The sequence below is a fragment of the Mus musculus genome, chromosome 9 (assembly GCF_000001635.26).
Source record: "Mus musculus strain C57BL/6J chromosome 9, GRCm38.p6 C57BL/6J".
Classification (NCBI taxonomy): Eukaryota; Metazoa; Chordata; class Mammalia; order Rodentia; family Muridae; genus Mus; species Mus musculus.
The window spans coordinates 95,755,432-95,770,953 of NC_000075.6; the positions used below are offsets into that span (position 1 = coordinate 95,755,432).

At 40.0% G+C, this 15,522-nt stretch overlaps 1 protein-coding gene across 4 annotated transcripts in view; it reads right to left on the reverse strand.

Moving 5' to 3' along the window:
• Positions 1–15,522, reverse strand: part of Pls1 (plastin 1 (I-isoform)) — a 92,665-nt gene that overhangs the window by 2,790 nt on the left and 74,353 nt on the right. For all 4 annotated transcript variants that reach the window (XM_006510748.1, NM_001033210.3, XM_006510746.3 and 1 more), the window contains 4 exons: positions 13,663–13,741; positions 10,260–10,374; positions 6,503–6,636; positions 5,882–6,005 (listed from right to left, as the gene is read on the reverse strand). In XM_006510748.1, coding sequence (XP_006510811.1) covers positions 5,882–6,005; positions 6,503–6,636; positions 10,260–10,374; positions 13,663–13,741 — 452 coding nt within the window. The remainder of the gene's footprint in view (positions 1–5,881; positions 6,006–6,502; positions 6,637–10,259; positions 10,375–13,662; positions 13,742–15,522) is intronic.

Here is a 15,522-nt window from a genome sequence, read left to right on the forward strand (position 1 = left end):
ACTGTAGTTAAAATTTTTAAAAAATCCTAATCCGAACTGATTTTGCAACTTGCCTGCATATGAAAAATGGTTGTTCTCAGGTTGAAAAAAAATAGCCTCTCTTGCTTGCCTATGCAACACCTGCTCACTCCATATCTCTCTGGATTCTAACAGAACCCATATTTTTGCTGTCCATATCTTTTATGTGGACATGAGCTTCAAGGGAAGCTCTTGGCATCCAGTGATCTAGGAATGAAACTGAACTGGTATAGGTCATGTACTCTAAACAAACTTTATGTATAAAGCATACAGTACAGAAGCAGATGTACAACATAGGTCTGCATTTAAAATTCACATGAAAAGGCTGGAGAGACAGCTCAGCAGTTAAGAACATTGACTGCTCTTCCAGAGGACCTGGGTTCAATTCCCAGCACCCATGTAATGGCTTATAACTATCTGTAATTCCAGTTCCAGGAGATCTGAAGCCCACTTCTGACCTCCACAGTCACTAGATCTGAACATGGTACACAGACTTACATGTAGGCAAAATATCTATAATAACAAACAACTGACAGGGAAGGGGTAATTAAGAAAAGTATTGGTGTAGGTAGCCAACCTCTTTAATCCCAGAATCCCAGCAATCAGGAAGCAGAGGCAGATGAATCTCTGAGTTTGAGGCCAGCCTGGTCTAGAGAGCTAGTTCCAGGACAGCCAGAACTACACCAAAAAACAAACAAACAAAAAACAAACCCTATCTAGAAAACTGAGGTGGGGGAGGAAGAAGGAGGAGAAGAGGAGGAGAAAATGGAAGAGGAGGAGAAGAGGAGGAAAAGGAGGAAGAAGAGGAGGATGAGGAGAAAGAGGAAGAGGAGAAAGAAAAGTACCTAGAAGCCCTTGTCCAGGGGCAGCAATAACATGGAAAGCTCCTCGTCTAAGATGAACAACGGTTCTATCCTGTTTACCACAATAACTTTATTTGAGCCTAAGTGAATTCAGCTTTCAGAAATCAACAACTTTTTTCTGAATGTGAATGAGGAGATGAGCACTCTTTCATAATCAGCAACACAACCAAGAAGAGCAGCAGCTTTGGGGTAAAGGTGGCATGTTGGATACCAACACAGTAGTGAGTGTGGAGGGAAAGCGCTGGCTCAAATGGTTCTGAAGCCGACGGGACCTCTGCACTTCCGTTATTGTAATTAGTACCCTTCTCTTTAACTTAAGCCAATTTACATTCTTACCATGGAAGCCAGGAACACGTTTTTACCTAAACTCGGGGATGGGAACGCCACAGGATTCTTGATTTTTACTTGAGTATAATGAAAGTACAAATACAGTTTCTGGCCAAATACAGCTTCATAATAAATGACCGAAAATAATTTGAAGAATGTTTTGTGACATTTGAGAAGCCAAAAACTTAGTTTATTTATTCTAGAAGAAAACAGGTTTTGGGATACAAATGGGAGATTAAAAAAAAAAAAATTAAGCCTCTCACATCTAAATGATGCTGGTACTTGGCGTGTAGTATCCTTCCTGATTCTGAAAAGCAACCCATTCCCTTTTTCTCTGTGTGTACTCTGCAGACTACCTGTCTGGAAATCAGCTGGAGTGCTGGCTAGCACCGAGGATTAGAGCCCTGGTAATGGCCTGAGGGTACAGCTTCATCCTCAGCACGGCAAAGAAAACTAAGGACAGGCCTAGTCTCCCTCACCGATAATGAGTCTGTTAATCCGTCCATGAAGCTGGAATCTAGGGTGTGATACTTTCTAAAAAGAAACTTACTGGTTATGTCACTTTAGGATAATTTTAAATTTTCCCTGGCTCACTTTTCATACATTTCTATGATTCAAATACAGACAAATGACCTAATTGGACTTTATTTTGATTGTTACGTACTTGTGGCATTTTAAGTATATCTTGATTTAGGTTTCGAAAATAATGGGTTTTTTCCTTCTATTTTTCATGTTTTACCATGGGAAAAGTTTGTACTGAATTAAATGAAAAGTTTAAGTTTCTAAAGGTTATACCAGATCCTTAAACAACAGACCTATCTTCTGACTTCTCTGACTTGCACGTTATCATTTAAGACATTATTTTATTGCAAAGGGGTAGAGGATAGTGTGGCCATCCTTAGTTACATATCTAAAGACATGTATAGCACTTTCCTTTAAGTTAAGCACAAAGAAATTATATAAGCACAAATAGTGTCTATGCCGGGTGTGGTGGCGCACGCCTTTAATCCCAGCACTCGGGAGGCAGAGACAGGTGGATTTCTGAGTTCGAGGCCAGCCTGGTCTACAAAGTGAGATCCAGGACAGCCAGGGCTATACAGAGAAACCTTGTCTCGAAAACCAAAAGAAAAAAAAAAAAAAGAAAAGAAAAAAATAGTCTCTATAATCTTGATTTCTAAGATAATAAACTTTTTCCTTTGATTTGATACTATATTTTACTATTGATGTTGATGTTGTTTTTAAAAATAAAAGTAAAAGAAACAAGGATGTGACCAAGAGAGTTTTCTAAAAGACTTATTAACAGGAGTCCCTTCACATAAAATGACCTTTATATACAGGCAGGGCCATTAGTGTAGCAAGAGGCATTATTGAGCCTTTACTGTGTACAGAACATGCTAAAGTTGTTTTCTATTTGTTAGCTTATTTAGTTTTACAATGACGCTATAGGACAGACATTATCACCATCTCAGATTTCAGGAAACTGAAACAGAGAGATTAATAGAACTTGTCTGAGAAAACACAAGTACTAAATGAAAAGCCAGATATTCAGTTGTTTCTTTCACCAATAGATGTAGGCTAGGTACTAGTGCAAACTGCCAAGGTCTCTGAAAAACAGATGTCTTCAGGCACTGCCATTTGCCACCCCCTTAGCTGATTTACAAAGGACTGCGGACACCTCAGACCACACTGCTCCTTTTCTTATTTGTGTACTTCTTGAACACTAAGCTCTTTGAAAACACTGGTAGCCACCATAACAAGACACCTAATAGCTTTGATATTAACAGAATTAATAACATGTCAGTCACATAGGTAGCAGGTGAAACCCAGCACCATACAACTGCAGAGTTTGGTTTTGAATCTGCAAGTAGACAGACGTTGCTAAGAAAGCCAGTTCTTTCTTCCCTTTGAAAGGTGCATGGTGGCAGCAGGTTATTAATGTCTCTAATGCTCACCTTTCCCTCCTAGGGTTGTGCAGAGTGCTCAGTGTGGTGACAAAGAGTCTCACTGTAATTATTACTCATCGCTGAGGTACTACTTGTCTATCTTCTTGGTGAGGGGAAAATTCTTTACAAATAAAAGGGTTAAATATGTCTTCTCTAAAGTGCCTAATCACATCATCTGTCTTGAATGTGGTTAACAATTTCTTACTAGTATCACTTGATAACCTTCAGCCAAATGCCTCCTGTAACAGGGAAAAGCCATTTGCTGCCCTGTTCTTAACCTCTTGCCTTTGGTTATCACGCCTCTTCTACGTTTCTATCTTATCTCTGTTACAAGTAAGGCCACACTCTCAAGTCGTGTATTCTCTGCGAACCTTCTCCATCACAGGGTTTGTATAATATATACCCACTTTCAACTACATCCTTCACTCAGGGGATCACAAAGTCTGAATTCTCAGTTTTAACCTGTTGTCTGTTTTCTCAAATTACCCCAAATATCCATAACTGGCTGCTCTTTCCCCTGCTTCTCCAAATCGAGAAGCCAAGTCCCATCTCACAATAGCTCTGCTGGGAGGCCTATGCTCTTCAGACACACCAGGCTTCCGGCCCGTCCTGTCTGCATACTTGGGACTTTTCTTTCTGAAACAATCTCCTTCTTCACATTACTCCTTTTACTCAGTATCCTTTATTTAGGACAAATTTCTCCCCCATCTTGACTCAATCTGTCTTGTACAATACACCACCGTAGAAACCATCCTCTCAACCTTGCCTTTATTTAAGATGGAAGCTTCTAGCTTGCTAGCTCCCTTTTTTTGTCCACCAATTCAAATCCCTCCTCCATCTAATGTTCAAATCAACTTGTACATTCTCTCTCTCTCTCTCTCTCTCTCTCTCTCTCTCTCTCTCTCTCTCTCTCGGTGTTTAAGGATCTATTATATTCATGAGGGTATATAATGTACTTCAAGCTCATCTTCCACCATCAAATCTGCTTTCTCTGCCCACTCCTCACTGACCGCTGAGTTGGGAAGATCAGTCAGATCATTTGTACTGGTTTATTTTATCATTTACTCCATAGTAGTATCACATTCATTTTATAAGTTTTGCCTTTAATGTAAATGCTAAACACTGAAGGCTAAATAAACCTTCTTACACTTTATGGCTTTTTCTTTAGCTAGATCTAAGCCAACTAATAGTAATACTTCGCTATATTACTGTGTCCCTATATGTTTCTTCACTGTATCTGATCACTTTACTTACTTACTTACTTATATATTTATTTGCTTCTTGTTACCAGGAATCAAACCTGGGTCCTCGTGCATGCTGGCCAAGCATCCTACCATCCTTATTTGTTGATAAGTATTAGTAAGTAGGCAGGTATGTATAACATTAGCATAATATTTTCAAAGAAGACCAACTAGAGAATGTTATAATATACCACATTCCTATTTTACATTTAAAATATACTTCATATCTAAATCATGGAGACAAATCACAGACTGAAAGCTAGTTTAAAAATAAATCAACAAACAATAGTGTCACTAGTGATCAACAAACAATAGTGTCACTAGTGACTTAGAAGCTATAAGAGAAGAGAAAATGATATACTTGAATTAGGACCCAGGGAGTATCTCTCCCAAGATCTACTCTGTTAAAACCACATGGAGCCTTCATTTTTATAAAGTGACTGAATTCATCAATACCTGACATTTCTGCTACTCTCAAACACTGTTAAATACATAGAGCAAAGGCAGAGAAAACAATAAAGATGGGTAAATATCTTTAAATACAGCTTAGGGCTTTGTCTACTGGCACTTTTAAAGATAATTTTAAAATAGGCAATGCTGGGCTTTTTAAAAACATATAGTAGGGCTGGCGAGATGGCTCAGCAGGTAAGAGCACTAACTGTTCTTCCAAAGGTCCCGAGTTCAAATCCTAAAATCCTGAGTTCAAATTCCAGCAACCACATGGTGGCTCTCAACCACCAGTCATGAGATTTGATGCCCTCTTCTGGTGCATCTGAAGACATCTACAGTGTACTTATGTATAATAATAAATAAATCTTTAAAAAAACATATAATTAAAAAATCACAAACACAAGGGTCACTGGATGAACATGTTCAAGCAGACATGCTTATTTGTAGCTAATACCAACTTGCATGCAACAGCAACACACAATGAAGATGCATGGGTTAGTGGATGTGTACGTGTGTGCAGGCCGCATTCCCGTGCTTTATGGATCATCTGCAAATGCTCAGAGGACATTGTTAAGTGCACCATGAAGCCGGATGGGAAGAACTGGTTCCTACCCGTTCTCTCAATCCCCACTTGCATCGGTTTGGCCGGCTCTGTATGCCTTGAACATGATGCCCATGCAACTCAGAGACCGCTGCTAGGGGGCACAAAACATTACAGGTCCTATATAAACAACCAACGCTTTCCACATTCTTTTTTCTTTACATTTAACAACTGGATTTTTTTGCTCAATTCTATTTCTAACATCAGATTACCATATTAAATGCACTAATCTGCATTTGTGTTCAACAGATAACCAATCAAAAAAAAAACTACAAGAATTCTAATTATCACTAGGTTGTACATGCCTAAATTCCTAGGTCATATGTTTCTGGGGTCTCATACTAATATAACTCTGAACCTCACTAAGATAATTCTCATTAAAACCCCCTTTCCATGAGACTTAGATAATAACTTGTTTTTATTTAATTTCTTGATTACCTTGAAGCTGGAAATAGAAGTGCTCTTGTTTGCACTTTTAAGGGTCTGGTTGACCCATTTAATAATGATATCATCAGTGACTTTTTCACCTTCTCCAAGGTCTGATAACACTTTCAGCGTGTATCTGCAACAGAAACGATGAACTTGAGACAAAGGGATGATGGGATTTGTTCTCACACATATCAGATATCAACACCCAAGGAACAGCCAAGCGGTCCTCCCACCTGGAACCCCAACACCCGTGCAACTGAAGCTGCAGGATGGCAAGTTCCCGTCTCCAGAAGTTAATATTCCTAACTTTAGCCTGGCATTCGTACTTTGTTACGTTCAAAGGTTAAAACGCTCACTAACCAAAGCCAGACACTACCAGATAGTGTCTTAAAATTTTAAAACAACTCCTTACAAAGCCATCTAAGAGGTATTGATGTTAAGTGACTATATTGCTAGAGATTAGCCCACTCTAATTTTGAAAATATATTAACCAATAACAAATCTTCTATGGGATTAACTCATTTCACAATGTCTGTTACTTATGTTCACAAGTCTCTGAAAATAGCTACAGGTTTGGCTCAGATGATCTGTTGGAGGAATCTGTGTTACTTTAAAGACACGAGCCTTCACCTTCTCATCAACTGCCACACCAGTGCCAGGGTAAGTGTTGCGTTCCCTTCATTTAAGTCCTGCCCGGCGATGCCAACCAAAGAGAACTTGGCCTCATTCTTCCCAAGCTCCACCGCGTAGTTACAGTTTTCAATCTGAAAGCACAGAGAGCTAACTTAGTATCAAAGCAGGCCTTCAAAACCATCCCCAGACTGCTCTAACTAGGTCAACCGCCTGCAACAGCAATGACCAAATTTTATTTCATAGTAACCAAATGAATCAATGACACCCCTTTCACAAGGCTGGGATTGACCTAGATTATAAAAATGGCTGAACCCTGGAGTCCTGACTGCAGCTTACACAGTCTACTAATGAAAAGTCTACGGCTAAAACCTTTGATTTTGTGCATTCTTTGACATTCAGGTCCTTGTCCACATGATCAGCAAAGGCTCTGTCTGGGATGTGGCTGTGGTGTAACAGTTTGTGCCAGGGAGGGAAGTCTCTTAAGACTTAGGGTGTTCTAAAGGGAAGTGAAACATTCCTGGGGGCTTCTCCCTCCCAAGCTTATACAATCCATACGGACTGCTGAGAGATGTTCTCAGAGTAACTGGGCTGCTTAGGTGAGCCTGAGACCAGCCGAGCCATCTGAAAAAGGTACTCTCCAACCTGCTAAGCACCCTTCAGGTTGTGCAGTGAGCTCTAAGTTTGGGGTTTCATGAGCTGTCACTGAAGCTGAGGTGGGCCTCAGCGATTCTGCTCCTGTAAGTAACCCCTCCCCCACACCTGTATAAAGAACCCTCACCCGTAATCCTGTAAGTGACCCCAATAAATAAAACTCGTTGGTTCACCAATCTGGACTTTGGTGGTATCCTCACCTTGGCTTGTCATCAATTCTCTATCTAGAGTGGGAAGATGCTCACTTGTTCAAGTCGCCCCAGGAATGACTAGTGTCACAGTGGGAGCATGGTGGGAGCACAGAGTGGGAGCACGGTGGGAGCACAGAGTGGGAGCACGGTGGGGGCGTGCTTTCCTACTATCAGAAAGGCCTCGGTTCAATCCCAAGCACCACAAAGCAAAACTAAATAACCTTAGCGGAACCACACTTCAGCTTCTTTCTCATCTACTACAGCAAAAATCTGATTTGTAAACACTGTGGTGGCTTGTCACCCATAAGCGCATATATGATCATGCTGAGTCCCTAGTTGATGGACTGTTTGGAAGCATTAGGAGGTGTGGCCTGGTTAGAGGAGATGTGCCACTGGAGGTGGTCTGGTTAGAGGAGATGTGCCACTGGAGGGGGCCTGGTTAGAGGAGATGTGCCACTGGAGGTGGTCTGGTTAGAGGAGCTGGTTAGAGGAGATGTGCCACTGGAGGTGGCCTGGTTAGAGGAGATGTGCCACTGGAGGTGGCCTGGTTAGAGGAGATGTGCCACTGGAGGTGGGTACTGAGGTTTTCAAAAGCCCGCAGCAAGCCCAGTGCCTCCCTTTCTCCCTGCTGTCTGTCAATCAGTATGTGAAGCTCTCGGCTGCTGCTCCAGCCCATGTCCGTTTGCTTCCTGCCGTGATAACTGGCTGCTCCCTGAAGCTGTAAGCATGCTTTCATTGATAAGAGTTGCCTTGGTCATGGTGTCCCTTCACAGTAACAGAACATAACTATGGCCCACACCACATAAATCATTTCCCCACCTACTCACTGAACTTCTAGTCATAGGGCTCCATTAAGCCCTCTCTACATGTTTTGGTCCAGTCTCTACAGAGGTTTCTTATCTATCATCATCTAGTACTTCTATGTACACCTATGTACAGAGGTATGCTTTTCATTTTTTTCACTTTACGATTATTTCTTTGTGATTACAGTTGTAGGTGTGTGTGTGTGTGTGTGTGTGTGTGTGTGTGTGTGTGTGTGTGTGTGCACATGTGTATGAATGGGGCATATGCACACTACAGCACACATGTGGAGGTCAGAGAACCTCAGGCACCAGTCCTTGCCTTCCAGCTTGTTTTTCTACATATCCTAAAGCTTGAAGTGATTCCCCACCCCCACTTCTCTATAGGAGTACTGGGATTATAGACACTGGTTCTAACTGTCCAGTTTGTATGTGAATGCCTGGGATTTGAAGTCAGGACCTCGGGCCTGTAGAAAGGACTTTTACCCACTAAACCATCACCACAGCCCTGCCTGAGATATTTCTGCTCTGGTGAAACTGTAAGCTCTAAAATCTTTTTTATTTCCTCTTTTTACTTTAGTACTTGGGTGCTTTGCCACATGCATACAGTGTCTGGAGGCACATCGGATCTTCTGAAACTGGAATGAGACATGGTTCTGAGCCAGTATGCAGGTTCTAGGACTGAACCCAGGTCCTCTGGAAGAGTAGCCAGAGCTCCCAACTGATGGGTCATCTGTACAGCCCCAGCTCTTAAAATCTTATTATACTACTAGGAAAAAGGTGTTTATTAGATACACTTTGGAATGAACACTAAGGAAAATAGTATAATTGCTTTGCTTTCAACAGTTAGTCAAGGATTCATTCAAAATAGTTGAGCCAGTGATGCACTGATACACATACACACACACACACACACACATTCACACTCAAAATTAATATAATAATTTTTTTAACTAAAAAGCTAAAACAATTCTAGTACTCATAGTTATCCCTGTTTAGCATATTTAGTAGAAATAACCATTATGGGGATGTAGATAAGTTAAATGAATTTCTAGTTTATGAAAATAACACATGCAACAGTATGAACAGGAAGTGGGACAGTGAAGATGAATAGGAAACCTTTCAAATTAACCTACGCTCATGGCTCCTGTGTGAAACATGGAAAGGAGAGATGGTGGTAAGAAAGGAGACGGGGTTGCTGTGTAGAGTCCAAGATGGTGCCAATATAACCAGTGACAAATAGGAAACCACAAATCAGAGCTAATGTACAGGGCGGGTAGAGGCGTCTGGGGTAGCGTGTGGCTTTAAGTTGGGTACACAGCAGCACACCGGCTTGTTATACAGGTCGTAGGGACGGAACTCAGGTTTTTATGTTTGCACAGCAAGCACTGTCCTGACTCAGCCATCTTCCCAGCCTGACTTTCTAGGTTTCCATGAGTCAATAAGCTGAAATTATACGGTCAGAGGATTGTATTAAATAGTCTTGCTATATATTACCAAAGCGATTCTAGAAGTGTCATAAACATGAGTGCTGTTTCTAAGAGTTCATTTCTCAGCCACATACCTTCCCACCACTATCCGTTCCCTTCCTTTTGTCCAACTCCCTACGTGATGCCATTAGCATAGGCTAACAGGTGGCCCTTGTCTCTTAAAACCCCTCTTTGTTCTCATTTCGCTCACAGTCGCTGGTATACATATCACCATCGTTTATGCAGGGTTTCCTAAGCACCATCTCACGGCATGCACTTTTCTCCGTCATGCACTGTGCTGTGCAGGTAGTAGGAAATCAAAAGCGTATCTGCTGCCTAAATGAAGGAGCACGCTGTTAAGACTTAGCGATTACAGCAGAAGAGTGCACTCAGGGCACATCTCAAAGAACATAAGTACCACAACCTGTTAAAGATGAAAACAGTGTAATGAAGTGTCTGCCTGGAAGGACTGCCTTCATCTTTCTAAACACTTAATAACCGAGCTTATAAAGCACCCGTTAAGTTTAGACCATTTTGAGTTGAAATAAATCTACAGGCACAAAGCACGCACTGACATTTAAGAAACTAAGCCGTTGGCTTTCCATCAGCACCACAGCGACCTAACCACAGTCGCTCCGCTCACCTTCTTCATGTTTCCTCCCAGAGCAGGGTACGGAGGCTTGTTCACCTGGCTCCAGTTGACTGGCACGCGGATCATCTCGTAGAGCTGAAAGATCACCAAAGCGTCTGCAAGGTCACTGAAGCAGGAGGGAAACACATATCAGGAAGGGGAAGTAGTCGGTGCTATTACTGTTAAACGCACTGCAGATGGATACGTGTCCTTAAACACACAAGAGTCATTTGAAGCTTAGCGATGACAAGACACTTCATTTGACCTCCAACTTTCAACCTAAGAATCTGTCCAATCTTTTCCATGTTTCTGAGGCATTTGTATGCACTAATACACATGCACACACATGAAGATTTGTATGCACTAATACACATGCACACATATGAAGATTTGTATGCACTAATACACATGCACACACATGAAGATTTGTATGCACTAATACACATGCACACACATGAAGATTTGTATGCACTAATACACATGCACACACATGAAGATTTGTATGCACTAATACACATGCACACACATGAAGATTTGTATGCACTAATACACATGCACACATATGAAGATTTGTATGCACTAATACACATGCACACACATGAAGATTTGTATGCACTAATACACATGCACACACATGAAGATTTGTATGCACTAATACACATGCACACATATGAAGATTTGTATGCACTAATACACATGCACACATATAAGATTTGTATGCACTAATACACATGCATACATATGAAGATTTGTATGCACTAATACACATGCACACATATGAAGATTTGTATGCACTAATACACATGCACACACATGAAGATTTGTATGCACTAATACACATGCACACACATGAAGATTTGTATTCACTAATACACATGCACACATATGAAGATTTGTATGCACTAATACACATGCACACACATGAAGATTTGTATGCACTAATACACATGCACACACATGAAGATTTGTATGCACTAATACACATGCACACATATGAAGATTTGTGTTGCCACTGTTTTTATAAACCCAGAAACAACGTAAATGCCCAGTATTATAAAAATATAGTATTGAGTCAACTAACCTTACTATAAACTCCTGGGCTATTAAATTTGGTCTGAAAAGACTGATATAAAATGTTCTACAAGATACATTAAGTGTTTAAATTGTAAGTGGCAGATATAGTTTGTTCTTGTTTAATGAAAAATTAGCCATATATACATGTGTATGTGTGTGTGTGTGTGTGTGTGTGTGTGTGTGTGTGTTTGGATTGCTAAAAGTGATTACTTGTGAGCAGAAAAAGGGGGACTATGAGAGGGAACAAGGGGTAATTACATTTTTATTTTATTCCATATACTTTATTGTTTGAAGCCTGTACAATAGAATGAGTTCGTGTGTTTTATATATAAGGTTTTTACTAACTTTAAAATCAATCATAGGAAAATCACAGCCACTCAGTGGGTAGCTCTTCCTGTTTAATAATAAAAGTTCAGAGGAAAGAATTTACAAGGAAGTAAGAGTTCTGAATGTAAAAATACTAAAGAATACCGCTACTCTGGAATCATAAAAATAAGTTCTCTGAGAAGCTTGCAGTCTGTCTGTGGAGTCTTGTTTTCGGGTCCTGCTGTGAAAGAAATAAAGCAGCAGCCGTTCTGTGAAGGACTGAACGCGTGCCTTTTCTCCCCCAGTAGCTTCTGTACTGGCTCGCTCAGTTTCTGCCCCTTCGCTGAGCATGCACCATGCAGCAGTGAATGGTTGAAGCTCAGCTCTGTGCTGAGTGATGGAGACATCTAATGTATTAAGACACCTGCACACAATGTCATTTCAGTCTGACTGGAAAAGTGCGTGAGCACTCTGTATGCAAAAAGAAATCACTAATGTCTTGAAGTTCCAGAATCTCGCCATTTCATGAGTTTTTCTTTTTTCAAGTTTAAATGCATGTACCCTCCTTATAGACTATGATATTATTATTATTATTATTATTATTATTATTATTATTACTCTAAACAATGGAAACCTGAAGCCCAAAGAGCTGAGTAATTTCCAGGGGTTTCACAATAAATTCCAGAACCAATTGATAACAGAAGAGTTCAAGGGCTAATAGTTCTGAAAGCAAATTTCATAGTTTATTTAAAGAGAAGGATATTTAGTTAAGATCAGCGTTAGTCTAGTTGCTTTGGTACCGACTGAGTACACTGTAGGTGGGGAACCCAGTGCTCAGGGGTGAACTAGGAATACAATCCAAACCTAAAATCACAGGCACATGCTGTTGGCGTTAACTAGATGCTTGGCTACTGCTTTTCTATCTCCAAGGGCTCCCTTGACGATTACTTTTGAAGATCTTCTGAAAGTGAGCTATGACAAAATGCATATGCCTTGAAGCCCTTTACTAATATTTTAAGAAGAATATCATAATAATAATCAAACATATTTTAACTAAAATTTTGGTCAATTCTCTTCTTTTAACCATTGAAAACTTTAGTGTTTTTGAAATTTGTAAGTTACCTTGAGTCTCAGCAAATATTAATGCTCTTTTAACTTTAGTGTGCGTGCATGCATATTCATTCATGTAAATGTTTTATGTGCGAGTGGACATATGTGTGCAGGTGAACAGATGCATGTGCACGGGGCCACCCAGAAGACATCAGGTGTTGTGCCCCAAGAGCTACCTTGCATGAAAATAGGACACACATGGGAAATAGGGGCAGATGGAGAGTGTGGTGTTCCATGAAGTGAGCAGACTCAGGAAGACACACTGCACATTTCTCTCAAGTGCAGATCTAAACTTATATCTATCATGGATACGCGTGTAGGACATGATCACAGAAAGCCGTGATGGAAATGATGGAGGGACTGGAGAGAAGCAAGCGGGACAAGCAGAAGGGGGAGGAGGGTGGAGTGAGAGTGGGGAGATTTACAATGAAGAATAACAACATTTTTGAAAACAATGAAATTAATTTTAAAAATTTCAAACAATAAGACAAAACTAAAATAATTATCCAGGGAAAAAGAATTATTTCTATAAGAAGAGTCATGTGTAAAAATTATAGTATAAATAAGGTATAATAATAAAAACTATTAGTCATAGTGAAAAATAAAGGTGTATAGATGAGAATAATTTATTAGATATTACTGTTATTCTAAACCTTATTGATGAAATAAATTCTTATATTCATGATCAACTACATTTGGAAATTTACTCTTGTAACATAATCAAATACTATTATCATACTCTTTTTTTTTTTTTTTACACAACACTTAAAAATTAAAAAAGGAAAAAACAGACTGCTGAAATTTCCCAGCACTCCAAACGTTGGCTAAATCCTTGTGATTCGAGAAAATATCCTCAGGTTGGAAGTCGAGTTGAAACTGAAGACATCAGGCCGTGAAGGCAGGGCTAAGGCGGCCCCATGTTTACCTGTACAGGTGATTGATGTACGGGTTCACGCCCAGCGAGTTCATCCAGTTGCGGAATGTCCTCTCCTCCTTGCTCTCGCCTAGAGGAGACAGAAGCTACACTGATGATGCAGGCCAAAATAATTAGCAATTAGTCTTAAAGCATTCTCGTAGGGGTAAACTAGCCTCTTTGTCTGACATACAATTTCTTTAAGGGGAGATTTTTTTTTTCTCATCCCAACTATCTAGGAAGTCTCTGTTTGTTCTCTCTCCATCTAGGTTCCCTTATTTGAGGTTTGTGAACTACTATTGAGTCATGGGGTTTCTGTCCAGGGATGTAACAGATAGTATAAAGGCAACTAAAGTAGAATAGAGTAGGGACTTGGTTTGGCTGAACATAAAACCAATCTTTTAGTGGGCACAGTAAATGGCCTGGAAGACGCCACCTTCCGCATTTGAGAAGATTATGTTAGACAGGAAACTTCCTGGGCACACGGATCTACACTTTACACCCAGTAGTGAAGCAGAGAGAAGATTTTGGGTGATGTAAAAGCTATGCAGTGAGGGGTATCAACCTTTTCCAGCTTTCTGAGTTATTTAAGATCATGATCGTTGAAAATTCACGAGGAACACAGACCACCCACGGCATGTCATTTTGTTCTGAGATACATTTCATCACAGTAAGTTCCTGGACCCCATAGAGAACCTCAATGGTTGAGCCTGTCTCCCTGGGTATACACCATAGATTTCAAAACAAAACAAAACCACAACCATGAGTATGGCATACACAACCTGGAGAGAGATGGGAGCTCTCCTTGCCATCTCTGACTTAGAGAAATCTACTGAGAGTAAATGGTCCTACGTAACTAGATTTCTTCTTAGTCTTTCACAAAGCTGGGGGACAATAAAATAACTTAGACACTATCTTATTCCTAAACTCCCCAAGGCTAAAACCTCATCACTTCTACACACAGGCCACTGTGGGTCACTCTAGAGTTTGGTCTGCAAGAGACTTGCAGTGCCACTTGGCATAGACATTTATAACCACCTGGACTCCATGACTCTTAGTCACCTCTATAGTCAACTTCAAACTAAGTGTCACAGGATATGAACCTGCATGTCCACAAAGGACCAAAGCCCTGTACAATGTAAAGGATTCTGTTATTTCTATTGACTATTCAGGAAGTAAACTCTTCACTCTATTTCCATGTAGATCCTTACCGCTATTATCTAACACTTAGCAAAATCAGTAATTCTAGTTTTCTTAATCAAATAATTTCTCATTTAAATTGTCCTTCTGGTCTCAAAAATCAACTGATCTGTCTGTCTTACCTGCTACACTACTTTATAATAAACAGTCTACAGGGGAAAACTATTCTCGAAGAGCCAAGTGAAGCTGAGTTGTACAAATTAAAATCCCTGAACTGTTTCCTACATGACATAGCATAAACACATTATGTTCCATGCTTGACTCACATGACTTGCATGTGCCTTTTGGTTCTTTCTCTAACTTACTGATATGCTATTAAGATACATTCTTCTTCAGTAAGTAGAAAACGTTTACATTGTTTCTAGTTAGGAAAATCCAAGTTATGTTTCTAAACTACAAAAGATGGAATGTTACAATTTTGATTAAGATACTCAAAGTCCATTGAAACTGTTGATGCAATAGATATTTAAAAAGACATTAAGCTTACATTTCTAAAGTTTGGAAACTATTATAAGTTTTGGAGTTTTGTATTTTTTTCCCTGTTCTCAACTAATTATGTTGTTTTTATTTTTAACACATGGAAAGTAAAATAGACTTCTCTAAGTGAGCATTTATTTACCTAGTGCCACTTAAGTCATCTTGGTAAACAGATGCTCAAAGCTACAAGCACTA